This window comes from Elephas maximus, chromosome 6 (genome assembly GCF_024166365.1).
Source record: "Elephas maximus indicus isolate mEleMax1 chromosome 6, mEleMax1 primary haplotype, whole genome shotgun sequence".
Taxonomy (NCBI): Eukaryota; Metazoa; Chordata; class Mammalia; order Proboscidea; family Elephantidae; genus Elephas; species Elephas maximus.
The window spans coordinates 108,143,322-108,171,318 of NC_064824.1; the positions used below are offsets into that span (position 1 = coordinate 108,143,322).

The 27,997-nt window shown below is 36.1% G+C and overlaps 1 protein-coding gene across 43 annotated transcripts in view; it reads left to right on the plus strand.

Annotated features, from left to right (window-relative positions):
- MAP2 (microtubule associated protein 2) overlaps positions 1-27,997 on the plus strand; it is a 288,976-nt gene that overhangs the window by 253,671 nt on the left and 7,308 nt on the right. For 17 of the 43 annotated variants that reach the window (XM_049888022.1, XM_049888036.1, XM_049888034.1 and 14 more), the window contains 6 exons: positions 1,226-1,287; positions 6,338-6,508; positions 7,084-7,231; positions 11,848-12,188; positions 25,427-25,519; positions 27,446-27,527. In XM_049888022.1, the coding sequence (XP_049743979.1) occupies positions 1,226-1,287; positions 6,338-6,508; positions 7,084-7,231; positions 11,848-12,188; positions 25,427-25,519; positions 27,446-27,527 (897 nt within the window). The remainder of the gene's footprint in view (positions 1-1,225; positions 1,288-6,337; positions 6,509-7,083; positions 7,232-11,847; positions 12,189-25,426; positions 25,520-27,445; positions 27,528-27,997) is intronic. The other 26 variants (XM_049888042.1, XM_049888044.1, XM_049888063.1 and 23 more) reach the window with 5 other exon arrangements.

Below are 27,997 nucleotides of genomic sequence, written 5' to 3' on the forward strand. Positions count from 1 at the left end.
TAACTTGTAGATAGCAAATCCAAGAGAGTTAATGTTTTTGTGTTAGTGCCGCACATGGTGTAAGAACTTTTTTGAAACTCATTAACGGTGCTTCTAAGGATAAGTAATTTTTTGCTGAGGTTTTCTCTCTTATGGTGGCTCAGCGGCTAAAGCACTCAGCTGCTAACTGAAAGGTCAGTTGTTCAAACCCACCAGCCACTCCATGGGAGAAAGATATGGCAGTATGCTACCATAAAGAATACTGCCTTGCAAACCCTGTAGGGCAGTTCTACTCTGTCTTACTGAGGTTACTATGAGTTGGAATGGACTTGAAGGTAATGGGTAAACATACACACTTGAATATTTTATTTTCCAAGTACAATTTTCTTTTTCTCTAAGTACAAAAATATGGGTGGTTTTCAGAAACACAAAGGGTTGTTCTAAATCATGAGAGATATTTAAGTCAAGTCAGGTAAGTCATCAACAGAAATATGCTAGAGATAATGAAGTTTAAAATTCAAACCAGAAGTATCAAACAGCAGCAAGAGAAACAACAGTAACAGATGTGGTAATAATTTCATACAGGAAGTGCATGTATAGAACATGTTTGATATTACTGAACTTAAAATTCCTCTCGTGTTTTCTCTCCTTGACAAGCTATTTTTCTTCCCCTCTCTACTCACGTGGTGCATTTTTTACATTAAATGATTTTGTTATTTATTTTATGAAATGGAGGGGTGCAGAGGGAATGGGGTTGGCAGGCCATGGTCGCTTAGAATAGAAAATGGCACAAACATCTGCTGGCATGCCAGTAGTTCGCAGAACAAGAAGAGGTTTTGGGAACTTCCATGAACACTCTTGTATATCATGACAAATCTAGAAGCCAATCAGCCCTCTTTTCCTTAAATTCTATGGCTCATGAATCGCTGTTCTGTGAGTAACTTCCACTTCACAAGCTCTTACTCGTGAGTAGTGATTCAAATGTATCTCGGTAGCCGAGAGGAAATTATTTGGTGTGCTTACCTGTGCTTGGTAAACACTTGGTTATATTAATTATCACACACAGTGTGAGCCACGTGCTATTATGTTATACGGGTTTCTTTAGTTAACGAATTTGAATCTCAAAATACGGAGGATCTTCCCTGTCATTAGCAACTGCTCGTCCAAAAGGTGTTGAAAAATGCATTACGTGGTCTTTCACCACTAAGTTTGAGGTTGTTTGTTTTGTGTCCTTCCCTTTCAACAGCAGCAGGTGGTGAATCAGCTCAGGCTCCTGGTGTATTTAAACAGGCAAAGGACAAAGTCTCTGTGAGTAAAACAAGCTTTTCCTTTTCCTTCATTTGAAGTTCCTTTCTGCATTATTTGCAGAATTAACTTGAGGTGTAGTTTAGGCTTTAGATGTTTACTCTTTACGTCATTTTAAATCTTTCATACACCTGGAATGATTCTCTGTGACACCCAAGTGTGTTTTAACGGCTTCTGGAAGGACACACGATGGTAGTTGGTAAGGGCAGGGTCAGAACGTAGGCTTTGTCTTTATTAAGACAGAAACACATGAAATAGGATGATCTTGCAAAAATTACGGAGCTCACTTTACTAACTTTTCAAAACATGAAGTTAAACTGTGGTAATTAATACTAAACTATGTTTTATTAGATGTTTTCATTTTTTATTAAAAATAATACTATGACAAAATGGCTTGAAGTCATTTAGATTACAATAATTTAAATAACCAAAAGAAGTAAAAAAAAAAAAAAATCAGCTATAATTCCTGAATTTAAAGATAACTTTAGTTATCATTTAGATGTAAAATATTTGAGGTTTTTTTAATATATTTCTATACATTTAATAACAAAAATGGAGGCATTTACTGTGTAAATTTTATTAAACAATAAACATATTTCCATGCCATAAAATAATCTTTTACATCACTTTAGTAACTATATAATATTTCATTTTATTTATTTGCAAGCATATACTCAAATTGCTTATCTAGACTTTCAGACTTTTTTGTGGTTGTTTTAACAGTTTAACTCTAGAAATCCTTTCGGTTAAACCCATGAAATACATCCCTACACATTGCCTTAGGATAATTTCCTAGTAGTGAAATTATTGTTTGTAAAAGACTGTCCATATTTAAAGTTTTGTTACATGTGCCAAATTGCTCTCCAAAAAGGTTCTATTCATTTATACTTCTTCCAATTGTATATGAGTTGTCCACATTCATTATTACTAGATATTCATATATTCTTTTCTATATCAGCCAAATTATGGAAATGAAATACTGTCTCGTTTTAATTTGGTTTTTATTAATGATGTTGAATTTCTTCATATGTCTACAAATCCTTTATATTTCTTCTTTTGTTAATTTTACTTTTTATGTTATTAATCCTATTTTAAAGACCTTTGTCTAACAGGCCACAGTTGTTATCAAGTATTTTTACTCCTTTGTGATTGACAGAAAAAATTAAGTTCTAAAATTACAACAAATAATTTTAATAATGTTAATCAGTAAAATCACAGCATTCATGAGTCTTAGCCATTACACCTGATATGTAAATTGCAATTTTTTTGTTTGGACTTTTAAAAACTGGTGAGATTTTAGACTTCTATTTTTTTCTTTATTGTGAAAAATTGTGATTTATTTCCAGTGACAACCAAATCATCTTTAACCTGACGGGCTTTACATTGATAAAAGAAAGCATTTGGTTTTTATGTGTTTTCAGACATATTCCTGAACAGATGGCAAACAATAGAATACATTTCTTGCTTTGATAAATATCAGACTTTATTTTGAGTGCAATCTGTTTTCAAGATTTATGTCTCTTCACCTCTGTTCCTAATGGGGAAGTAGCAAGTTGCAGTGGTTAGGAACAGGGCTGTGAACAGACCAGATCTAAATTCTGAACGTTTATTAGCAGTATGATCCTTTACTTCCTGTACTTTAATTTTAAAAAATAAGCAGGTTAAATTATGTTAGTTATGAAAATTAAATATAGTAACTCTATAAAACTGTACCCGGTATCACATAGTATTCGTTCAATAAATAGTGATACTTGTTACTTTTATTACTATTATTACAGGCAGTCCCTGGGTTATGAACGTCTGATTTAGGGACAACTTGTACTTGTCGTTTAATGTTAGAAAAATTTGCTCTCGCTTTGAAACGATTGAACCAACCTCTACTGGAAACAAATTCTTCATCACAATCACCTTCACGTGCTGCAAGTGCAGCTTTGAAGTCATTGAAAAGGCTTTGAACCTTTTCATTCACTAAAATCCATTGCCTTCGGGTCAATTCTGACTCATAGCAACCCTATAGGACAGTGTAGAAGTGCCCCATACAGTTTCCAAGGAGCACCTGGTGGATTCGAACTGCTGACCTTTTGGTTAGCAGTCATAGTTTTTAACCACTATGCCACCAAAAAGTAAGGCTAAATAAGAACCATATGCACCTGTTTTAACTAACTTACACATCAAGCTTAAAGAAACAGGAACAGATCTTTTTCATAACCCAGCGGCTGCCTGTATTTGGAAGATGAAAGTCTTCAGGAGCAGATATAAAAAGTAAGTCTGAGCTTTGCCCCTTTAAGAAAGGAATTTTTAAGTGAACATTGTTTGGAAAAGCTTTAGGAAATTTCCAAGTTCCTTGGTCTTCCAGTAAACCAACAGGAATCAGCATTCAATGTTTACACTTACTACAGAAACCATGTGCATTTCCTGATACAAAACTTTCTTCTTTTGTCAATGCCCTTGTAGACTTTCTGAAGACAAGAGATTACACCGTCATTTTCTTTTTTTTTTTTCCCCTCATTTATTATTCTCCTCTTTTCCTTCCTAATACTTCATCTTCTTCCTATATGTTTCCTAAAATCCCTGAGGTTAACTCTTTCTTAATTTATCTCTGATATTCTGTACATTCATCAGAATAGTTCTCTCTGATTCTTTAACTAATCTTTATTATTATGAACCTGACCTATTCACAATCCTTTATTTCTTTTCTTTTTGGTTTGGCTGGTTTTTTTGTTGTAGTTTTGTTTTTTAGCATGACATTAGTAGTTATCTTCTGTAATTTGAGGCAATCCAATTACTCCATTTTCTTTCCTAAGTCACACTTTCAATATTCAGCCTTTTGTGGGTGGGATCAATCAAAGCAGAATGACTTGTGCTGACCCAGTAACACTTCCCACTCAAGATGCGATGTGTCTAAAACAAGAATTGATATGTGCAATCTGTGAACGCTTCTGACTCTGCCGAAGTGGATATGAAGGTTAAAAGTCGAGATAAAATCTCAGTTTCAACTGCTATTTTTGTGACAGACAAATTATATTAATCACTTGATTATAAAAATTCCCTTGGCTTTGTCTTACTTGCTTGTATTTTTAACAGAGTCCGCCATGAGACAAGTGGCATGCCAGCACAGCTTTTTCCAAAAAGCCATACATCCAGCCCACTTGCTTGCAGACAGTCTCCTCAGGAGCTATCAACACCTACAAATTAAGTCTTGTGACTTTTATGGGCAGTCTTTTGGGGGCTGACTTTCATTTTAAGAATTTATAATACATCATACCAGCTGTAGTCTATGCATAAAAATGTTATTAATTCTAGAGTATAACTTGGTCCCAGTATCCATTTCACTCATCAAATAGATTCATTATATATAAGCACTGCAGTTCTCTGATGAAAGACAATGTAGATTGTCTTAAAAGAAATTTTCTTAATCTTTAAAAAAAAAGTTTTTCCCAATATTGGGCCTCAAAAATGTTGTTCTGAAGTTCTTGAAATATTATCAATATATGAATTATGTACATACCTTAAGGGTTTTTTTTTTTTTTCTTAAGAGCTGTGTTTATTAGAGAAAGAATTCTGATAAACTCTCAGGATATTTTCCAAATATGGTGCCATTATAGACCAATAGATTAATTAGAGACCTTATACATTTTTTTTTTATGCATAGAAATCTGTAAAAAACATTTTATCTGTATTTGGTATTATATTAGATAATTGTATATCAAGTTTCATTTAAAAATTAAAAATTCAGCCACCAAGCATTCCTTTTAACCAGAAAAAAAGATTTTAATCATCACCTTGCTAACTTCCATTTGTAATATTCTTCCATCTTAAGACTTATTTTATAAAGTGCGATTTCTATTGATAACACATCCTCAAATAGTAGAATTCAATATTTGGAGCCTTTATTTTGGTCTCTCATCATGCAGTGATTTGAGTTACTACAAGAGTTCTTTGAAAAGGTTTGACATTTGCAAAGAGTTGGCCATTGTGCCAAATCTCACTTAAACTCATCAGAATGTGATAAGGGACCCTCCAGGGAGCTTATTTCCCCACTCCTCCAGAAGGCACAGAAGCAGGAGTGAATATAATACTCACTTTTAAACTCACTGAAAATAGTATATATTAGGAATATGACTATGTCTTGGATATAAATATACAGTGTGGGAATTGCTTCCAAAAACTTTCTATAATTGAATCCTCAGAATAACCCAAGCTTCTCGCAGAGACGAGAACATCTTGAAATTATGTTCTCTTCCTGAACAATTTCACTACTGAAGAAAAATGGCCACCTCAGCCTCAGAGGGCTTTCAGTGACTCTGCTCACCCAAAGTAGTCCACACCAGAGAGGCGTGCTCATATTTTTTCTGCTTCTGTCCCAAACTCTGGCTCTAGACCTTAACAGTGGGAGGTCTCAGCACTACCATGCTTCTTCCCAGAAAGGGTCTTTTCTGCCCCTCTTTCAGAGGCTAAATTACAGCGTTAATACTTGCAGTCATGTCTTCTGTTTCTCTGAGTACAGTTATACACTTACAGATTCCTGTATCAAACCATCCATTTGGTCTCAGAATTTCACAAAGCCAGTTCTTCCATATCTAAGCAATGTTATTCATTCTTCCATCCTTCCATCCATCCATCCTTCTCTCCATCCACTCATCCATCTGTCCATCCACCCACCATTTACTCAATAAATAGTCATTGTGCCACTGCTATGTACCAAGCCTAAACAACCACAGTGCTTGTAAGTAAAGGAGATCAAATAACATGGAAGCCTGGTCTGAACCTGATTAATGTAAGGTCAAATAATTTAGCATTAGTTTTCTTTTTATGTGTGGCATACATTTTTATATGAGTATCCTTAAGTTAATTCCAGTTAAAAGGAGGTGTTCAATGAAAGTGTCTTGTTCTCACATAAATGTACATCTCTATCATTAATTATAACCATTTATCATGTATTCTTATTAAAGTTAAACATTTAATTTCTTATATGTTTATGCTTCTTTTTATTTTGTTTTTACTTCATAGTTTGGTTTATGTTGTGCTTTTGTTTGTTTTCTTTCACGGCTAGAATTCTACCTTGTCAAAGATTCCTGCCTTACAGGGTAGCACAAAGTCCCCAAGATACAGCTCAGCCTGCCCTAGTACGACTAAAAGGGCTACATTTTCTGACAGTTTTTTAATGCAGCCCAACTCAGCGGGCTCCACAGACCGTTTGCCATACTCAGAATCAGGGAACAAGGTAAGGCAGCAGGTCAATAAAAGATGCAGAAAGGAATATAATTTGGGAGAAGGTTGTAGGACAAGATTCAGGAAATATATGACAGCAAAGACTTAAAGTTCTAAAGCATATGAGACATAAACAATAGACTGTATTAGAAACAAATACAAATTAAAAGTTTCAATAGTTGTTAACAACCTAACCAGTAAAAAAATATAGAAAATATCTCTCTGTATCTAGATATGCTATCCAAGATTGATTTTTTACTACTTTGATTATCTTGTGAAATTTTAAATATAAACTAACAGAACAAATTATATATGATATATAGTGTATTTTATTTTATATCATATTATATATAATTAACAATAATAAATTACATTATATATAATAAATAGTTTGGACTTGGACCTTTGAGAAAATATGATCTCTAAGCTATAAAGCAAAAATGTTTATAGGTGTATAAAATGTGTTAGTGTGTTTTAAAATAAATTCATCTATCATAAGTGGAGGGAAAAAATCAGAGCAATGTAATCACTTTATATAATTAAAATAAAGATTGGTAGGAATGCACTGTCCTCTTTTCCTTCAATCAGGATGGAGTTACCAGGAGCCCGGAAAAGCGCTCTTCTTTGCCAAGACCCTCCTCCATCCTCCCTCCTCGCCGAGGTGTGTCAGGAGACAGAGATGAGAATTCCTTCTCTCTCAATAGCTCCATCTCTTCTTCAGCACGACGGACCACTAGTAGGTTTATTTTCATTTCTCTTCCTTGTTATTTTTTTTTAACCTCTTAAGTGGCAGAGAAATTATTATGTTCTTATCTTTTACATCATTCAAATAAAACATGCATTAAAAATATTTATCCTAAGAATCAGAAAATCTGGACTGTAAATGATGAGTCCCAAATACCTAGCTCCTCCGTTGATAGAGGAAAGGGGCACATAGCACCCTGTGATTTCCTAAATTGTTGTTGTTCGCTGCCAGCAAGTTGGCTGCTGACTCAAGGCAACTCATGCACAATAGGACAACAGGATCGGACCATTGTGATCCATGGAATTTTCATTGGCTAATTTTCTGATGTAGATTGCCAGGCCTTTCTTCCTAGTTTTGTCAGTCTGGAAACTCTGCTGAAACGTGTTCAGCATCATAGAGACATAATTTTCTGAAGTAGATTGCCAGGCCTTTCTTCCTAGTTTTGTCAGTCTGGAAACTCTGCTGAAACGTGTTCAGCATCATAGAGACATAATTTTCTGAAGTAGATTGCCAGGCCTTTCTTCCTAGTTTTGTCAGTCTGGAAACTCTGCTGAAACGTGTTCAGCATCATAGAGACATAATTTTCTGAAGTAGATTGCCAGGCCTTTCTTCCTAGTTTTTTTAGTCTGGAAACTCTGCTGAAACGTGTTCAGCATCGTAGAAACATGCAAGTCTCCACTGACAAATGGTTGCTGTGCTTGAGTATATTGACCAGGAATTGAACCACTGCACCACCACTGCCCTCATTCATTCAATAAGATTAAATAATTTTTTCAGAATATAATTTCTCTCTTATTTCAAAATTTATAGCAAAAAAGAAAATTCTGAAGAAATAATTAATAGACAAAACCAATAGTCAGTGATTTTTTAAATATATATCAATATAAGCTTAACTCTTAGTAGAATTCCAAGTTCTAGGATCAAACTGGAGAGTCAACAATCAAAACCTAGGATTCTGGTCAGTTTGTTGAGTCTACATTCCAAATGAGGCTGCAGATGTAGCATGTTCTGTGCAATAGCGTATGTTTCTTTTTGTTTGATGGTCCTTCATGAACTGGTTGGCAATTATTTTTACAGTTTATATAGGGGATATAAAAAGGCTCTAGTCGTTGCCCACTTACATGTCAGGTTGCTACTAAGTCTATCTAGTAAAACATAGCTTTGCATTATTTTCATAAATATTTTACTATCACAACAAAAATAGCTACCATTTATGGAGCACTTGAGTCACGATGAGTTGGAATTGACGGCAACTAACAACAACAAATTGAGCGCATATTGATGCTAAATTCTTAACGTACATTATTTCACTCACTGTAGTTAATAATGCTGAAGGCTAGATTTTAATAGCTTCGTTCAATCTATTGATGAGAAAAACTGATTTTTAGAGTGGTTAAGTAACTTGTCCAACGCTACACAAATAGAAAATGGTTGAGTTTGGTATTCAGCCCTCTGATAACCTCAAAACCTGTGCTCCTGATGCCTTCTCTATATTTATTTGGAATTCCTGGTGGTGTAGTGGTTTAGAACTACTGCTGCTAACCAAAAGATCAGCAGTTCAAATCCCCCAGACACTCCTTGGTAAACTCTATGGGGCAGTTCTACTCTGTCCTATAGTGTTGCTATGAATCGGAATTGACTTGATGGCAACGGGTTTGTTTTTTTTCTTTTTCTTTTGGTATATTTGTTTGCAGGCAATACCACTAGAGAACCTCTCTGTAGAATTATTTGGAGAATAGTATCTGTCATGTAAGGACCAGGACAAAATGATGGGAGTCACTACCATTGTCACATTACAGTTGATTTCAGGATTTCTTTTTTTAAAATGTTTAATAACACTTGGCCTGCTTCAAGGGTGACTATTTTGCATGACACTTTAAACAGTGTTACTTGCCTACAGTGAAAGTGTTTGTTAAAATTAGACTGACTGTACCCTATACTATTTAGTTTCATGAAATATCAGCATTCCTTGAAGTATGAACTAAGAGCGTTTTGAAACCACTAAAACTCTTTTTATCCTAGCAAAAATAAAGGGGTCAAATGAACTAGCAGAGAGGGCATTTAAGAGTCAGTAATCCAGGGAAAAACTTATCTCCAATATCTAGGGTTGAAATTGGCCATCAGAAATAATCCAGGGGTGATGAGACAAAACATGGTCTCAAAGGAACTGCGTGCCCCAGAGGAACACCTTGAATTATGCTTGTATTTGTTGCTATGGAAACAAAATGGCATTTTCTCCATAAATGCACATATTCAAGCTACTGCATGCTGCATTTTAAAATGTATCTGTATGTGAGTTGCTTTTTAAAATATTCGGAGCCAATTCTGTTTGACTTTTAACTTATGTTCATGGGCATATTGTATTGCATTATTAGGTAATGAACTTAATTGATCCTCTGATAATCTAAAGACAAAGGGTCTATTTTATGTAGCAATAGCTAAAAGGCATAAAGGCAATTAAAAGAAAAGGAATTTGCCTCCTCCTGTCCTATCATCTCCTTAACTGCACATGGAATGTTCTGGCACTTTGTACTGCTACTGAAAAAATCTTAAGGAACAGTGCCATGCCACAAGTTTATTTAGCCAGAGAGGAGAGAAAGGCATTGTCACTGAGGAGTTGACAAGATAAATAAGAGCACAGTTTCATACAGTAACTGGTAAATATTTTTAAAATTGTTTTGGTATCTTAGATTTAACCTCTTCAAATAGGTTAAACACTTAAACTAAATAGGACCAAATAGGAAACACTTAAACTTATCATTTTGACAACTGTAGGAAAGTTTATTACAATAAAACTTGATCATATGTACTGAACCGCAGTGTTAAGACCTTGTTACTTGTGATCATTCCTCATTCCTCAGATGTAACACAAGTCTTTTATCCTTTACTTTGTTTCAAGCTTAAAGCCATTTTCTACAAGTATGGAAGTCACTTGGGTTGATGTCATCCAGTACAGTAACTCATGATCTCATCTTCTCCCCATGGACCTCCTCCTGTATCAGACAAATACTTCATTCTCAGAAAAACTATTGATATAAGTTCACAAATAATAATTACCACAATATGATAGCTAAAACACCAGAAACTGACAAACTCAGTGACTATAAAAACACAGCTGCAACGAAAACAACAACGTGTGCTTGTAGCCCAGGCAGACGAAACCATATGATTCAAAGTGTCATTGTAATCGGGCATTAGAAGGTTCGAAAGGTAAATTAGCAGAGAGTTTTAGCCTTGTAGGTGTATTGAGACATGTAAGCTGGGCTTATGAAAAATGTTTTCTTATAACTGACCACAGGGATATTTTTATAAAAAATAAATTTCTGCTGAAACACTACAAAAATTTTAGACAGTCATTTTGTTGTCACCCCTCTCTGACAGTGTCACCTGGAGTGGTCTGCACCCACCCACACACACTCCCTTAGTGATGCTACTGATGGAAATGACTCTTTAGGAAAATGTTTTATTTTAATAGAAGCTGTTTTCTACACCCTTAACATCACTTCAGCTCAGTCTCCATAAAGAAAAAACAAAAAAAAAATCTCATCAGACTTCTGATAAATTCTAAATCCAATTCATTCCATTCAAAAAATATTTGTTGAGCACCTACTGTGTTCAGGCCCATGAAAGGCAATAATGCCAGCTACAGTAGCAAATAATACAGAGGAGGTCCCTCACCCATAAAATTGCTTTGAAGTCTGCAAGATGCTATACTCTTATTTATATTAGCATTCCTTCAAAATAGCACTCAAAAATCCTTACATTCAAAAGATAATATCAGAGAAATGTAGTACGGAGGAAAAAAGTAAAATAATAAAATGAGGCTGAGGTCAAGTTGAGGCGAAGAAATGCATCTCAAAATAGCCTACGTAATTGACAGTGATGGATGGTTGATTTGACACCAAACTCCCAAAGGAGTGATGAAAGCAGCAGAACAGGCACAATGAGGTACAAGATCCATCATGGATATATGGTTATAACATTCCAGTTCTTAGAAGAGAAATAGATTTTTTTGATATTAAAAGCTGAGAGAATTTTCCTTATAAGGACACAATATAGGGTGTATTAGGACAATATATGACATAGTATGAATGGCCTATAATAAACAACTCACAGTGCTCCTCAAGATAAGCTGAGAAAGTAATATTGAAACACAATTTAACAAATACCATTTTACACAGGCAAAAACTCTGTGGTCTAAATACATGGCCCAATGCTGTGGGTCCACCTGAATCTGTGAATTAATTTACTGCAGAGAGAAGTGGATACCATACATATCATTCAGTGTAGACTCTTCTTTCAACTAAAGACAGATCCACATGCCTTAATGATCACACCATTAGAAAATAGCTTTTGGCACACTTACATGAGTATTAAGGAAAATAACCAGGTTTTATCTTTGTGTTAATAGCAATACCAGTTCAAAAGAAGCAGGTTATGAAAGAAAGGAGGTCATTAACCCTTTTGAGTGTTATTATGATGACTCATATACATTTCTAAATGCTTTAGAAATTAAATGAATTGAGTTCTAACAATCTATGAGAAGAGGGATATCTTGAGAACATGCTAATGTTGTGGGGTTTTGTTTTGTTTGCTTGTTAATATAGGGTCAGAGCCAATTCGCAGAGCAGGAAAAAGTGGCACCTCAACACCCACTACCCCTGGATCAACCGCCATCACTCCTGGCACACCACCAAGTTATTCTTCACGCACACCAGGCACTCCTGGAACCCCTAGCTACCCCAGGACCCCACACACACCAGGAACCCCCAAATCTGCCATCTTGGTGCCCAGTGAGAAGAAGGTCGCCATCATACGTACTCCTCCAAAATCTCCCGCTACTCCCAAGCAGCTTCGGCTTATTAACCAGCCACTGCCAGACCTGAAAAATGTCAAGTCCAAAATCGGATCAACTGACAACATCAAATACCAGCCTAAAGGCGGGCAGGTAAGCGATGAACACGTATCTGTTGCCATAACTAAAATCCTATTCATTAAGTATTCTGTTGACCTCCTCGTCTTATACACTATGAGTTCTTAAAATAAAGGGGAGGTTGGAGGTAGTAAAGAATTATTGGTGATGATTGCTTGCTAAGAGTTTGAACCTTATCTGAAAAAGCTAGGCTTTAGAGTAAAATGAAAATCACATGCCATGTCCATTCTTTCTGGTTATTATTTGATAAAAACGAATTTAACTATATGGGAGAATCGTTCCACCAGGTGATTCCTAACAGATCTTCTTTGAATGTGCCTCTGTTGCTTTGTGGATTTTAATTTATGAGATTGAAGTTACATTTCTGACATGAATTTTGATTTTCCATTTTAGATCCTGGTCACTAGCTCTTTGACTATTTTTAGTGCATCTACTTTTATCTCCTTCTTTCTTCCCTGAGCATTTTCTTTAACATCTTCTTCCATTGCCCATGTTTACTCCAAAATCAAGTTTCTTCTCTCTAATACTGCCTAAACATTGTAAAGAGTGGTAGTCTTAGGATTTCTATTTCAGCTGAATTTCATTGAGTGGAGTTATTATTAAAACTCTACCTATTACCTCTTAACTTCAGCATCAAAGCAAACATTCATATCTTTTCCAGCCAGGAGACTTCGAGTTCTGCCTTGACCTGGTGACCAAGACCTTGCTTACACATGGTTTGTTTGGACAAAGCCTTTAGCTGGGAAGGAAATAATACAACCATTATTTAATATTTCCCTTTAAAATTGATAATACCCATGGGATAGTTCGACTTTTCTTGTCGATGAAGAGATAAAAGAAAATACGCATCCTTGAAAGAAGAAAGTGATTAACTTAATTTGTACGTGAACAAACTTGTAATGCCCTTTCAATACCCCAAAAAATACATTTCTTTTTAAACTTGAAATTCTTTTCTGCCTTCTCTTTTTCTTGCCTCTTATATGTTCTGCCACTGATTTCTGATATCCTTCCTTTTCCCCAAATAAAATTTACTTTTAGGCAGGTTTAGAAGGAAGATCTTGCCAAAATTTGAAATATCAGGGGCTCCTATTCACTGTTGAAACAAAACTTCAGCATGTTGCCTTCCTTTAGCGACAGTCTTCTTTGCTGTCTCATTATGATTCTGTTCAAAAAAGCCCAAGCAGTTAAGAAAATTTAACCATTGGTGGTGTGGGAGGGATCCATATGCCCTTTTCAGAATGCCTATAACATTCTGTAATAATACAGTCACAGGAAGATTTTTTTCATAGAAAGATATGATTAAAAATATGAACTACAGAAAACATTTTTAAAAAATGCAAATTCTGCCAAATCTAAACCTGTAATTCCTGAAGATCTCATAATCCATTCAGCAGAGTTTTGTACATCCAAAAAAGGATATATATAATCGGACTTCTGGAAATATCTAAATGTCATCCTGCTTTCGTATTTATACATAAGTTGTTTAAAAAAGTACGTTGAATAAAATCAGTTTAGTACCAATTTGAAAGTGTATCATTTTAGCTTTTGGGAAGATGAGCCTTAAAATCGAGTAATTATTATGTGTATGTGAAAATATTCCTCTGTTTATAAGTATCCCCACTTCTTAGTGTGCTTCTGAACTAAATGTGGGATTTACTGGCTTATAGTCTGGGAAATTTTGATACTTAGAAGAGCCTGCTTCTTCTTGGAATCACAGGGGAATATAAACTATCACTGCAATGTTTTATTGAAACTAAAAAAATAATAATAAAAATGGAAAAAATATTGATATAGCTTATATAGAAATTTTAAATATTTGATTTTATTGAAAGGACTCTTTAAAGCCACAGAAGTAAAAGGCTGTTTTAGCCTCAGCTTTTTAGGAATCTCTAAGGTTAAACCAGTGTAGAAAATATGAAAATTATTTATTTTTTACTGCTTTTTTATCTATTAGGTTGTATTTCTGTGCCTAACTTTAGTTTCCTTCTACTGTATTTGACAGTTCATAAAATTGATAGAAAGCTCCTGTATTATTTTGAGGGGAACTAATACTGCCCTAGAGATTATAGTAGTTAATGACTGATAAAGATATATGACACAAAAATTATAGAAAGAACAAAAGTAGCTTCAAAATCACAGTGTCGTTTGAAGAAAATATCTTTTTTCATCAAGACAAGTGTTAATCTGCTACAAAATAACCTGTCTCTGCTCCAGATGACTTAGAAAAAATCCACAACAGCGGGGTTATAAGGACGTTGTTGGAGAACCTGAAGGTATCCTCACATATATAAGAAACAGATGGAAGCTGTTTGCCTTCTATTCTGTGGTAGATGGTATACAAACATTTAAATTGGAAGAGAAAATTTAATAGGGAAATTGACAGAACTGTGTAGGAGAAACATCATCCCTTAACACCTTAACACTATCCCCTTAAAAGCCACCTGACAGTATATGCTTTCCTTACATATGAGGAGTGAGAAGAGGTTCTCTTATCATGTGTGTTAAACAGGAGACTTTGCCTGGATTGTTAGTGTTTTCACGTTACAGAATGACTAGGACAAATTTTTATGTTAGAACTTCTTAGAGATGACCAAGATGATATGTCAAAGAATTTAATTATATGATTGAGGATCTATTTGGGTCATTGAAGGCACTGACATGTTGTTCCAAAATGTAAAATTGATAGCCATAGGATACTTGGATGGACAGTGGCCAACCCAGAATCTTTGAAGAGGACAGTACAATGCTATACTTGCTATAGGAGTCAAGCATCATAGCAGAGATATGTGATCTGTAGGTATTGACAAAAATAGTCATCTCATTCTTAATGAAGATAGGAATTAATTTGAAGATGTAAACATTAATTTTATTTTATCTGCCCAGATTCTGTTGTGAAGTGGTTAAGACTGTATATAAATGACAACTGTTAATTATTTATTATTGTTGTTTTCAAGTTTGTGCCTTCAATAAGAACTGGGAGGGGAAATATATAATAAAAGCTATATGTGTCTTGAGAATTCAAAAACTTCCCAAGTTTTGTCCTTATAATCATGTTTTATCCTTATAACCATTATCTCTTCCATTAAAGTCCAATTTTCTGTTGGCAGAGAGGCTCAGCTTAGTGGCTCAGTTCAGTGAGGCAAATCAATGCCTAATGGAATAGATAAGCTAGCTGAAGATATGAGGAGCTTTACAGAAAGTAATAAAGTTAATCTTTTCAGCTAAAACATAAATTCATTCTCCTGGAAAGAATGTCTGCAGCCTTGGATTTACCATAGATAGTGAGCTTGGTTCATTTAACTCAAGCCATAGGTAAGACTGTCTCTGTAGAGTTATTTCCTGATCTACATTAAGTTCAAATCTTAGAATAAATAATACTGACTTTACAAGGACACAGCTGTTGGGTTTAAGCAGAGGTGGGAAAATTTCTCTAAACCAGAGGCATAAAAAAAATTTAGGCAACAACTCAACAAAAGGGGTTTTTTACCTTTTCTATCAATGGCACTAGAAAAAAAAAATATAATATTTTTATATATGTATCCGGTTTGTCATAGGTACTTTGATTTATATGGAGTACCCTTACATGTTTTGACAGGAGTTGGTTTCTTGTTTGGTCTCTCCATCAGTGTTAGGAAGACCAACATAAAAATCAGAATCAACACTTTGTGTGTGTGTGTGTGTGTGTGTGTGTGTGTATGACAGGTGAAAGTTAGTAGCGAGGCGGTTTTCCAGAGTTTGTTTTTATTTACAGCTTGTTGGACGTAGTGGTTAGATCATGATCTCTGCAAGGCCATGTCTGTGGATTTGATTGATCGAATTGTACTTTTTATGAACGATGTACTTCTGCTTTCATCCATAGTCACAGTCAGCCATTTTCAGACCAGCTGGGATAAATATTTTGGCATCTTCTGGCAAGTCACTCCTGGTCCCAGGAAAGGGCAGTAGTCACCTTTTATGTAAAGAAACAGAAAATCTTGTCAGCCTGTCCCTTTCCCAGTCCATATTGCTGGAGCATCTTTTAGGCAGATAGATAGATAGATCCATTAGAACACGAATGTACGAAGAATATCCTTGAAGTTCTAGAAATAAAGCAATCTAGTTTCTGTCTCCCAGTTCTCAATGGATCCATAGAAGGAAGAGATATTAAAGGTCAGAGATAATGGCTATCAGATGCTAGGCCAATCTCTCATTTTGACTGAATAAGAAACAGAAGTCCTCATATTACCCACATCTTGCATATAGGACTTCTAATATCATCCCTAGATGGTTGAGCTACAAATTCAGATTCTATAATTTGTATTTAATGAATAATTAATCACCTAGCTATAAAGTATCTAATTTTATCTTAGCTGTTTTTTTTTTTTTTTTTTTGGTCTCCTTTAACTGTGGTTGAACAACATGAAAATGGCCATTTTCTTTAACAGCGGCTTCCATGAGGTTTATTCATATTATGATTAACCAAGTGTGTTAACAGTTTGTACCACCCAGGGGCTCCATGAAATCCCAATGAGGCCCCATTTTGTCCTCAGGGTCTAGCGCATAGTAGGTGCTCAATAAACCTGTCAAATGAAGGTAGTGTACCATATACATGGAGAGATGCATTCTTTCTAGTAGTATTCTTATTTGAGTGTGAATGCCTTATGCCATTGCAATTATTACTCAAAGAAAATTCTCATGTTTGGGCCACAGTAAAGCTTCGTTAAAAGAATATTGGACTGTGATTTAAGAGCTGAGTTTTTGGTTCAGCTCTTCTATTAAATTATTGTGTGACCTTAGATACTGACCTCTCTGATCAGGTTTCTTGTTTGTAGAACAGAAGCAACCACACAATGCTTGTTGTCATATATAACACCATCTCATTTAACTAGACTAAGATCACTTTAAGTAGTATAATAGCATTTTTGCATCACAGTGGTCAAAAGACATTCATTAAGGTATTCTAATCATTCCATATGTGTTTATGACAAAAAGGGCAAGCTGAAGCTGAGTGAAAAAGCAATGCTTCTCAAGTAGAAAGGGAGCACAATTAGGAAACAGGGAGCATTAGAGGAGAGGACTGAGGGAATGAAATACTGAAAAGTAGACTGGAGTTTCTTTTATATATTTTTTAAAGGTTTAAGCATTATCATGAGACCTGTTTTAAGTCTTTTACATACTACTTTGAATAGCTTGCTTTCCATTTTATATTCAAAGAAGAGAATGGAAGTAATTCTCAAGGTAGCTAATGAATTGTAGTGAAATGGTTTTTTTCTCCACTGTATAAAATTGTGATGGTTACCCCTGTGAAGGTCTTCTGGCAGCTACAAACATATAAGCAGGTTTATAAATTATATAGACTGAAAGACAAGAGTTAAGGCTTATTTAGATTTTTTTTTACGTATTTATTCTTTCATCAAGCATGACTGTGCTGGAGGCTATATAGCAAAACGGAGTGAGAAGAAAAGAGAGTATGTTTTTCTCCACTTGCCCTTCCCTGGTATCTTGCCCTTATATAATTTTAAGTTCTTTCTAAGCAGTGTCTTTTCACCTCCTTAACTCATTACAGTCTAGTTGATTCCAACTCAGCAACCCTATAGGTCAAAGTAGAGCTGTCCCATAGGGTTTCCAAGGCTGTAATCCTTACGGAAGCAGGCTGCCACATCTTTCTCTTGCAGAGCGGCTGGTGGGTTCAAACCACCAGTCTTTCGGCTAACAGCTGAGTGCTTCACCACTGTGTCACCAGGGCTCCTTAGGGATACAAATATGTGTTAAATAAGAGGAAAAATAAAATACCCCATGAACTTTGAAATACTGTCAGTCAACCCAGTGTGAAGAAAAATCATTCACTGAAATACATTTGTTCACGAGGTTTTTTTTTTTTTAATATCAAAGTCATCATTATCACAAAATGAAAGCTCCCTATGATCAGGAACCCTGTCTTTATGCAATAGAACTCTTATAACTGTAATTCAAGTGTTTTTTTTAAATAGGATAATGAAAACTTTTGGCGCTAAACTCCACAAACCTTATTAATAAATATGGAAAAATTATTATTTGTGTTTCCAAAGTGGAGACCTATAGAAACCCTTTTTGTTTGCTGTTTATTCACAAGCCAAGTAAGGACAGAGGTTGTTTTCAAACAACTGAACCAAACCCGTTGCTGTTGCATCAATTCTGACTCCTAGCCAGCCTATAGGACAGAGTAGAACTGCCCCATAGAGTTTCCAAGGAGCGCCTGGTAGACTCAAACTGCCGACCTTTTGGTTAGCAACCGTAGCACTTAACCACTATGCCACCAGAGTTTCCAAACAATGGAATAGACTCTTTAAGAAGTTGCTTTCCTCACTGACTTGGTCCACTATACTTTGGAATTCCTTAAAAAATTATACAATGGAAAGAATGTTGTCTGAATTTGAAAAAGCTCATCATCTTCTCATTCCATTGAATCACAATGACTATTGTGCTCATGAAGACTCCCTTCCAGCTCCCAGTGAGGGGCTATTTGACAATACGTAACAATGGAGCTGATAACTAAACTCATTAATGTCCTTAGCATCAAAAAGTTCTTTCCGTATTCTTCAGTATTATCTCTTCACCCCAGAGTTTTTCAGTGTGGTTCTACTTTCTGTACATATACTAAGGGGCAGTCCATCCAACAGAACAAGGGAATACCTTGTGGTTTAAAATCAGGCAAGGCGTATGTCAGGGTTGTATCCTTTCACCATACTTGTTCAAACTGTATGCTGAGCAAATAATCCAAGAATCTGAACTATATAAAGAAGAAAAGGGCATCAGGATTGGAGGCACACTCATAAACAATCTGCATTATGCAGATGACGTAACCTCAAGTGCTGAAAATGAAGAGGACTTGAAGCACTTACTGATGAAGATCAAAGACTACAGCCTTCAGTATAGATTACATCTCAACATAAAGAAAAAAAAAATCATCACAACTAGACCACCATGGAATAAGCAGCATCACAATAAATGGAGAAAAGATTGAAGTTGTCAAGGATTTCATTTTACTTGGATCCACAATCAACATCCATGGAAGCAGAGGTCAAGAAATCAAATGACACATTGCATTGGCCAAATCGGCTGCAAAAGACCTCTCTGAATTGTTAAAAACAAAGATGTCACTTTGAGGACTAAGGTGCACCTGGTCCAAGCCCTGGTATTTTCAGTCACCTCGTAGGCACTGGAAAACTGGACAATGAATAAGGAAGACCGAAGAAGAACTGATGCCTTTGAGTTATGGTGTTAGCAAAGAATATTGAATATACCACGAACTGCCAGAAGAACAAACTAATCTGTCTTGAAAGTACAGCTAGAATGCTGCTTAGAAGCAAGGATGGCAAGACTTGGTGGTCTCATGTACTTTGGACGTGTTATCAAGCGGGACCAGTCCCTGGAGAAGGACATCATGCTTGGTAAAGTAGAAGGTCAGCGAAAAAGAGGCAGCTGTCAATGAGATGGATTGACACAGTGACTGCAACAATGAACTCAAACATAACAATCAATGATTATGAGGCTGGTGCAGAACTGGGAAGTGTTTCGTTCTGTTGTACGTGGCGTCGTTGTAGGTTGGAACCGACTGATTGGCACCTAACAACAACAACACCCTAATGGACCGTCCTACGTATCCTTCCCGTTTTGAGTTTTGTGGAATTGTATGTTTTGCTACAAACTATCATTTTCATTTAAATATGTTCTTAAATATGTGTATTATTTATATTTGATATCAATTATTTTAAAGTAAACTATTGGTCAATAAATTCTGATTGAACTAGAGTGTGTGTATCCCTGAATGTATTTTAACCAGAGTGCAAGGTTACTAGAGGTAAATCTTTGAAGACCATCATCTGTGTGAGAGAACTTTGAATCTTCAGGAATATCTGATGCAGTCATACTGTGGTTTAGTATCTGATGCCTCAGGTTTTTATGGAGGCTGTATAAATAGTTTTCATTAAAGTTAAGTGTTATAGAATAGGAAATGTATTTGAGAGGGCCAGAAAAGTGTTTTTGTAACGCAAGACAAAGGAGCGCTCCGTTTAAGCACTCCTGAGAAATCACGTGGATGTAGAGGTGAAGCTTAAACCCTGCAGGAAGAGGGAAGTTAGCCCAGTGCCACTGACCATCACCCGTTCACAAAAGCATTCTTCGTAAGGCAGGCTCAGATTGAGGAAGAACGGAATGGTTCTACAACTGAGGGTCAGACCCAGAGCTTGCCTGAGAGTTTAATACAAGATTGTTGGAGAGCCGAGAACAGCATCCAAACCTTTAGACTCCAGTTACTCCCCATACCTCACCACCTCTAGCTGATAGATGGGTCCTTTCATTAAAGAAGCAGAAACAGTGGCCATCAAATTTAAAAAATTAGAATCACATTGCTCAAGAAATTCAAGTTGATGTTGGAATTGATTTCCTTTAGTTTATAAATTGTTTTCCTCAAAAGTATAAGTTAGATTTGATTTTCTTTGGTTTTACATGTTTCTTTTTTCTGTCTAACCTCTAATTAGAGAGGTTTGTTCTTGCCTACAGGCATAGCCTGCATTTTGTCTTCCTACTTTTTCCTAGAATGACCCCATTTTGGAAAAAATGCTAATTTCTCTGCTTGAGCAATTAAACTCCTTTAAGATCATTTCAGCTGTAGCGTGAGGATAAAAACCAGCTAAAGTTATACCAAGAATATCCAGAAAGTAACTGCAGTGTTCTCCCCTAACAGGTTCTATTCCCTAGAATAGACAGAACTAGTAAAAAGTAAAATAAAATAAACCTTATTAATTTTTCTATTATAATAACATATAATTTATAACTCTTCATACTTAATATGGCCCTTAAGTGAATGAAAAGGCAACAGTTTATGCAAGTAAGTTGCCAGTGTTTGCATAAAACTGCTGAGACATAAATCCTTTGGAAGTATTGATTGGGCTGAGCTTTGAAGGATCAACTGCTCTTACAGGCTAGACTTGGAATGAAGGCATTCCAGAGAGATATAATAACATACAACACAGGGATGAGCTTGGGAATATAAATAAGGGCTTCAAAGCATTAAAATAAAAATCCTATTAAGCCCATAATAGAAATTAATTGATGTTTTTTAGATATATGATTTGCAAATTAGGGTAACGTTTCAACTAAAACCCAATGCCATCGAGTCGATTCCGACTCATAGTGTTCAACTAGAGTCAAAAATGGTCATTAGGTGAGAAAATTTCCGGGTACTCTTATACCCCAGCCCTTCAATATTGTCATGGAAATAGGGCCGGAACAGTGTTTCTGTAATAACAATTTATCCTAAAACACAGCTTCCAGTCAGACCCCGGAGCTCCCATTTCTCAAGCTACTGCACATAGGTAATTCTTCAAAAGAGCCCAAGGCGTAAGGCAAAACAGTCTACACTAAGCTGCTTACTAGGCTGTTGTTTGTCTTAAAAAGTGACTTTAGGAAACCAGTTTCTTCAAGGCTCAAGGTTCTAAAGGACAGCTAAGGGCAAATGGCCTGAGTGGGTCACCCCAACTTCATGAACCCCAGAGATCTGAATTCCAGGAGAATTAAAATGTTTTCTCAAAAGTATGGAAAGTAATGCAGCCTGGCCAAATGTAAAATAGGAAGGACATAAGAGAAGGCAGAATTGTCAGAATTGCCGAGAACTCTGGTTGTTTCACCAAGAAGTTTGGATTCATTTCACGGGAAATACAGAGCTTGGGGGGATTTTGAACAGTGCAGAGCTTTAAGACGATGATCCAGCTGACTGATATAATACATTTCACTTCTACTGTGAAGTATGCAGAAGAGAAGATAGGCACATGCTTTCAAATCACCCTATTTTGTATGAATAGTGCAAGTAAAAACCATGCAAGCCAAAAAAGAAGATTGAAATGTGGTTTAGAGATAATCTTGGGTAATGATTACCAAAGTGTTATTTCCCACCATTTCATGAATATAGAAAATTAGTTCATTTGTCACATAGAGGTTTTATTTTTTCTAGACTGTCTCTAAGATGTTGATACTTTTCCCTTGAACAAGGATATTAGAAAAAATATGAGTGAAATACCTTCCAAAAAAAAAAAAATTGATCTTTATTTGGGTCCATCCATAGAGGCCGGAGAGCTAAAACTCAAAGTTTTGTTAAAAAAATTAACCTGGAATAAAGTCTTACCCTTCACAGTAGTCATCTATTTCTCTATTTTAGGGAATGGTTCCTGTTGACTGCTGGTATTGGTGGAATCAATTTTAAGGGGTTAATTATTTGTAAGTGACCCTAGAGATTTTTGGCATACAGTAAATTGTAATTTTTCTAGAGCATAAGTGTGAGTTACATGGAGTAGGTGGGTGCTCAGGTGCAAGTCATCGAGCTAGAGTACAAAGCTGACTGAGCATCAAACACCCTCTCCCCAAAATGGTTTTGTTTCTCTCTACTCAACCATCAAGCACTATGGTGAGTAGCATTCTGCAGAGATCATTTATATTAATTCTATCATACTTTTCCTTGTTTTAGACAAAATCTTTATGCTGTGATGCTATTTGCAAATATGGAAATACATTAAGTATATGCCACTAATGCATGTCCAACTTCTGTCCAACATGACACGTCATGTGTTATTATTGTTAAGTGCCATCGAGTTGGTTCCTACTCATAGCAAGCCTGTGTACAATAGAATGAAACACTGCCTGGTCCTGGTCCTGTGCCATTCTCACAATCTTTGCTATGTTTGAGCCCATTGCAGCCACTGTGTCATTCTATCTTGTTGAGGGTCTTCCTCTTTTTCTCTGACCCTCTACTTTACTGGAAACCTTGGTGATGTAGTGATTAAGAACTACAGCTGCTAACCAAAAGGTCAGCAGTTTAAATCCATCAGGTGCTCCTTGAAAAACCTATGGGGCAGTTCTACTCTGTCCTGTAGGACCACTATGATTTGGAATCGACTTGATGGCAACAGATTTGGTTTTGGTTTTTTGGTCTACTTTACCAAGCATGATGTCTTTCTCCAGGGACTGGTCCCTCCTGATAACATGTCCAAAGTAAGTGAGACAAATACTTGCCATCCTTGTTTCTAAGGAGTATTCTGACCATACTTCTTCCAAGACAGATCAGTGCATTCTTCTCGCAGTTCACGGTATATTCAATATTCTTTGCCAACACCATAATTGAAAGCCACCAATTCCTTGGTCTTTATATGTTGAGCAGAAATAGGTTGAGAACAGTCTACCATCAAAAAAGGGCCAGCTAGTCATTTCACTGGAAAACCTATGACTCCAGAAAAATCTGTGGAAAATCTACAGAAGTCAGCTTTCAAGTTCTAGAACTTTTAAGATTCTAAATCATCTCTAAATATTCTAGCAACATGGCTGCTTTGAGATTGAATCATTTATTTTGGAAATCATAAAATTTTTCAAATAGTTGATCAAATGTTAAGGTCAAATATATTTATTCAACTGAATTTTGAATTTCCATTTTTGTAGCAAATGAATCAGATTTAACTTTTAGCTCCTGATCACTTGGTGATGAGTCACTTGATTGGCACTCTAGTGATCTCTGAATTAAAGTCTGTAGACAAAATATCAGATGCTATGGATATAGTTTTTTTTTTTTTTTTTTATGGATATGGTAGGTTGGGTTATGGATATACCCCCAAGGATGAGTAAAAGGATTCAGATAAATTCTATATCTATTTCATAGGCACACTAATTAGATCCTCATGGAGAATAATTAAAAATATGATCATTAGAAATAATCAGAATTATTTGCTTTCTGAAAATAATTTATAAGGTTTGAAATGTAGTGGTTCTTACTGAAAATACTTGCGTCTGCATTTTATATGAAACTCTGACAGTGAAAGTAAGTATACTTCTTATTAGATTTAGACTGTCTTTGTGATACCCTCTTTTTTAAAACTGTTATTTTTATTTTACCCTAAAGAGTAGCCCAATCATCATGTCTTCTGAATTCAAATTTTGACATGAGGCCCTTCCCTTGGGTCATTGATGAGAGAACTGTCAGTGATATTTCCCTGTAAGGGACAAGCTATCTTGTCAGTGTTAGACAGGCACTGCTATTGAAGCTTTGTTTAGTTTTAAATAATTTAGGATTAAATGTCCTTTGAATTTCTGACTCTTTTTTGCAAATACTCAAGAGATGTGATACCATTCTTAGAGACAGCTGTATATCAGGGATAAATTTCTTTAGTTTTTTTTTTTGTTTGTTTGTTGTTTTAAATAAAAGGATAAACTATCACCTAAAGCATTAAAAATATCATTTCTCTTTAGCATTTAGGGGGGAAAAAAAAACACATAAAAAAAGTCATCAGATTTAGTAATGCCCTTCCAGATCTGGATTTGTATTGTCTTGAAGATGAATGCTTGACTTCTGAAAATTAGAAATAAGACACCTAACTTCAGCTCTTCTGAACTCAACCAAGGCCTGGACTACCTCTGCATGGCCAAGTACAAGTCCACTAACCAATGGGCCTTGGTTTTCTCAAATCTGAAAGTGGAAATAATGCTTCTATACTGACCACATGAGGGAAATGGCTGCTGAAGAGCAGCTTTCACAGAGGAGCCTTTAGAAGGCCACTGAGCCAAACATGAAAGGGAATCACAAAGCCCTTTCAGTAGGGCAGGCCTGGACCCTCCTTGCTGACCCCCCTGGGACACCAAGGGGACCTTCTTCTAAATGAATGAGAAGCCTGACTTGTAGCATCAAGCCAGACTAATAGTAGGCCTCACCTGTGCTATGTGGACCAATGGGATAGTCAAGTCAAATGGCCTCACCTGTGCTATGTGGACCAATGGGATAGTCAAGTCAAATGTGCAAAGTGACTAATAATTATGATGACTGACATTTTGGGGTTTGGGAAGAGAGGGGACTGGTATATCCATAAAGGTCTTGGGCTCAACTACACTGAAATACAATATTGGAATGTCCATGGAGTGTACCTGAATCCCAGTGTTGCCCACAACATTGAAAGCCCCCCATCACAGATGATCCAAGTTTTTTGTTTTTGTGCTTTTGATTGTTTCCAGGTCATACCCGCCTACAGTGAGGATACTTAAGACTCTTGAGCATTTTGCCCTTAGATGTGCAGGGAAAGGTGGGGGGAGCTCATATTTACATGACAGATCTGCTCAAGTTGCAGTGTTAGTTTTTTCTCTTAAATGAATATGTAGGTGGAAGCAAGTCTGGAGCCTCTTTGGAACTACCCTTTCTGGTTTCTTCTATCCAGCATATTGAAAGAAAAACGCATAGTGAAGTTACCTCCAATTCCTTTTAGGTTAGAATTTTAAACAAGAAGATCGATTTTAGCAAGGTTCAGTCCAGATGTGGTTCCAAGGATAACATCAGACATTCTGCTGGGGGTGGAAATGTAAGTAGAAGTTTATAGAAAGCTGCCCTACACAGCCAGCACCGTGCCTTTTTTTCTGCCTCCCTCTCAACACACTTCCCTCTTCTCATTGCTGCTCCACATGTCCACCTGGTCTGGTGGCTTCTCAGCCTTGCATTTTCAGTGATGGGCTTCCCATCCTTCCCTGTAGGATCATCAATGAATATCTCACTTTTGGCTTGAGAAGAAAACCTTGATGGTGTTACTACGGTTTTCAAGGGAATGGCAAGCCCACTCACTTGCCAATTTTGTGTGGTGGTCTTTGGCTTAGAGGTATTTTCTCATGCCATCTCTACTCCCCTGCAAAGTCAACTGGGTACTCCCTTCTGTAGCTCCATTTAAATTACTCTTGAAGCAAAGGTTGAAACACTTGAAAGTACCGAAAGTATATAATGTCAATTTTCGCTGCTTCATTATTCAGGAGAGTTAGGATATCCTTTGGAAAAATACAAAACTGGTGAAGCATGCTTCATCGATAATTCAAAGTGAAATGATTCAAGTCCCGTATACACTTTGTCTTGACAGGATTTTTTCCTGTCTCTTTCATTTAGTGGAAATAATCATCTATGAAGGGAAGGAAAAGACACATCCAGGTTTCTTAAATGTGGCTGAGGCAGAGTTGAAATAGTCACTCAAATGCAAGCTAAAGTTAGACAAAGTAAGGATAGCTCCTCATAAAAATTATTTTAAAACATGAACTAGGCAGACTCTTCCTATTTTACAGATCCTACCACCTAAACCTTCTGGTAACTGAGACTCAAATTACAGGGTATCAGATCCAGAATCCTCATCTAACTCTTGGCTATTTGCCCCTCATCTGGGCAGAGATGGCACAGAGCAGCAAAAGGAAATGGAGGCAAACAAGTGCCTCTACTAGGAGCTGTCTTCTGACACTCGAAGTATCTCCATTGTCATGGAAAGTCCATAGCCCTGTTTGCTGGACTTCTTGAAGGCTGCTGGACTAAGCCTCAGAGTCAGTATTTACACTGACGTGGTTGCCATTCTTCCTGTTGCCCTGACTGCAATACCCACCTTGTGTTACTCTCATAGAAGCAGGCTTAGTCATGGTAAATAAATTGAGGGTATCAGAAGATGGACCCAGCTATGCAGCAGAGAAAGTGTTGCTGATCAAAACACCTAAGCAAAAATGGATAAGTTGGGATAATTAAAGATCCTAAAGTAAGTAAATTCTAGCCTCCAAAGCAATTGTCTTAAATTTTCTCTAGAGAAGATTTACTTTTCTAAATATGCAGTTAACCTGGCCCATTCCCAGAGTGCCTGAGTTAGTAATTCCCATGTACTTCTGATGCAGGTGGACAATGGAGGACACTTTTAGAAGCACTCCTTCAAACATTGGGAGAGGAAACATTGTCAATATAACATAAAGAAAAAAATGTTGCTATCATTTTGTAATTTGGTGGGTAAGAAAAAAATCCATTTAGCCAAGATATGATAATTTAATAACATTTTAGAAAAGCACCTTTATAGCTTTCTTCTTCCTGGATTTTAAGGCAATGTTAGTTCACCGTGTATCTATAAGCAGTGTTGTTCACTTTTATGTTCTTGGCTCTTTGCATATGGAAAGGTTTAACAGGGTGTGGCTCAGTTCTTTGAGTGGAAGCTTGCTATATTAATCCAGGTGTTTCTATCCCTTGTGGCATGATCTGTTTTCTACTAATAAGATCTTCTGTTCAAGGGTTTTCTTTCACTTGAGTCCTTCTTTCCAATCCAAACATGTGGGAAGACCTATGGGAGATGTTCTTATGTGTTTGCGTGTACCTTAGTTTGGGTTTCTGGATATGTTGTTGCGTGTTGTGAGTTTAGATGTGTTTCTAGATTTTATGTTTGAATTTGAGGATTTCTTCCACGTCTAAACTATTTCAAGCATATTTTGTGTGGTTCATCCAGGTACAAATTGTTACCAAGAAGATAGATCTAAGCCATGTGACATCCAAATGTGGTTCTCTGAAGAACATCCGCCACAGGCCAGGTAAATAAATAATTTTTAGAAATTTGAGAAATATTAAATTGGATTCAGGAAATTTCAAGTGCAAATTTTGTATTGTGAAATACCTAGTTAGAAGAACATTTCAAAATCCTGATACTTCATGCTTTTATTAATAGAAACTTAAGTTAGAAACCTCAAGGCATCTTCATTTGGCCAAATGAACCTGATTACCATGAATAGGCCACATATTATAGAACAGGTTAAAACATTAAAAGGCATTTAAGATGAGTTTGTCCTCATGTACATAACCTAAAAAATTTATTTTATAGACTATATAATTCAAAGGAAACCCTGGTTTTGTTGTCATATATTTCAAAAGAGCTTATTTGAAATAATACAGTCTATAAAATTTTTTTTATAAAATACATTGTACCATGTCTTTATGTATAATAACATTGATTAAAAGCATTTACAGAGATTTTTCATGAAACTTTTTCTTCATTATATAAGAA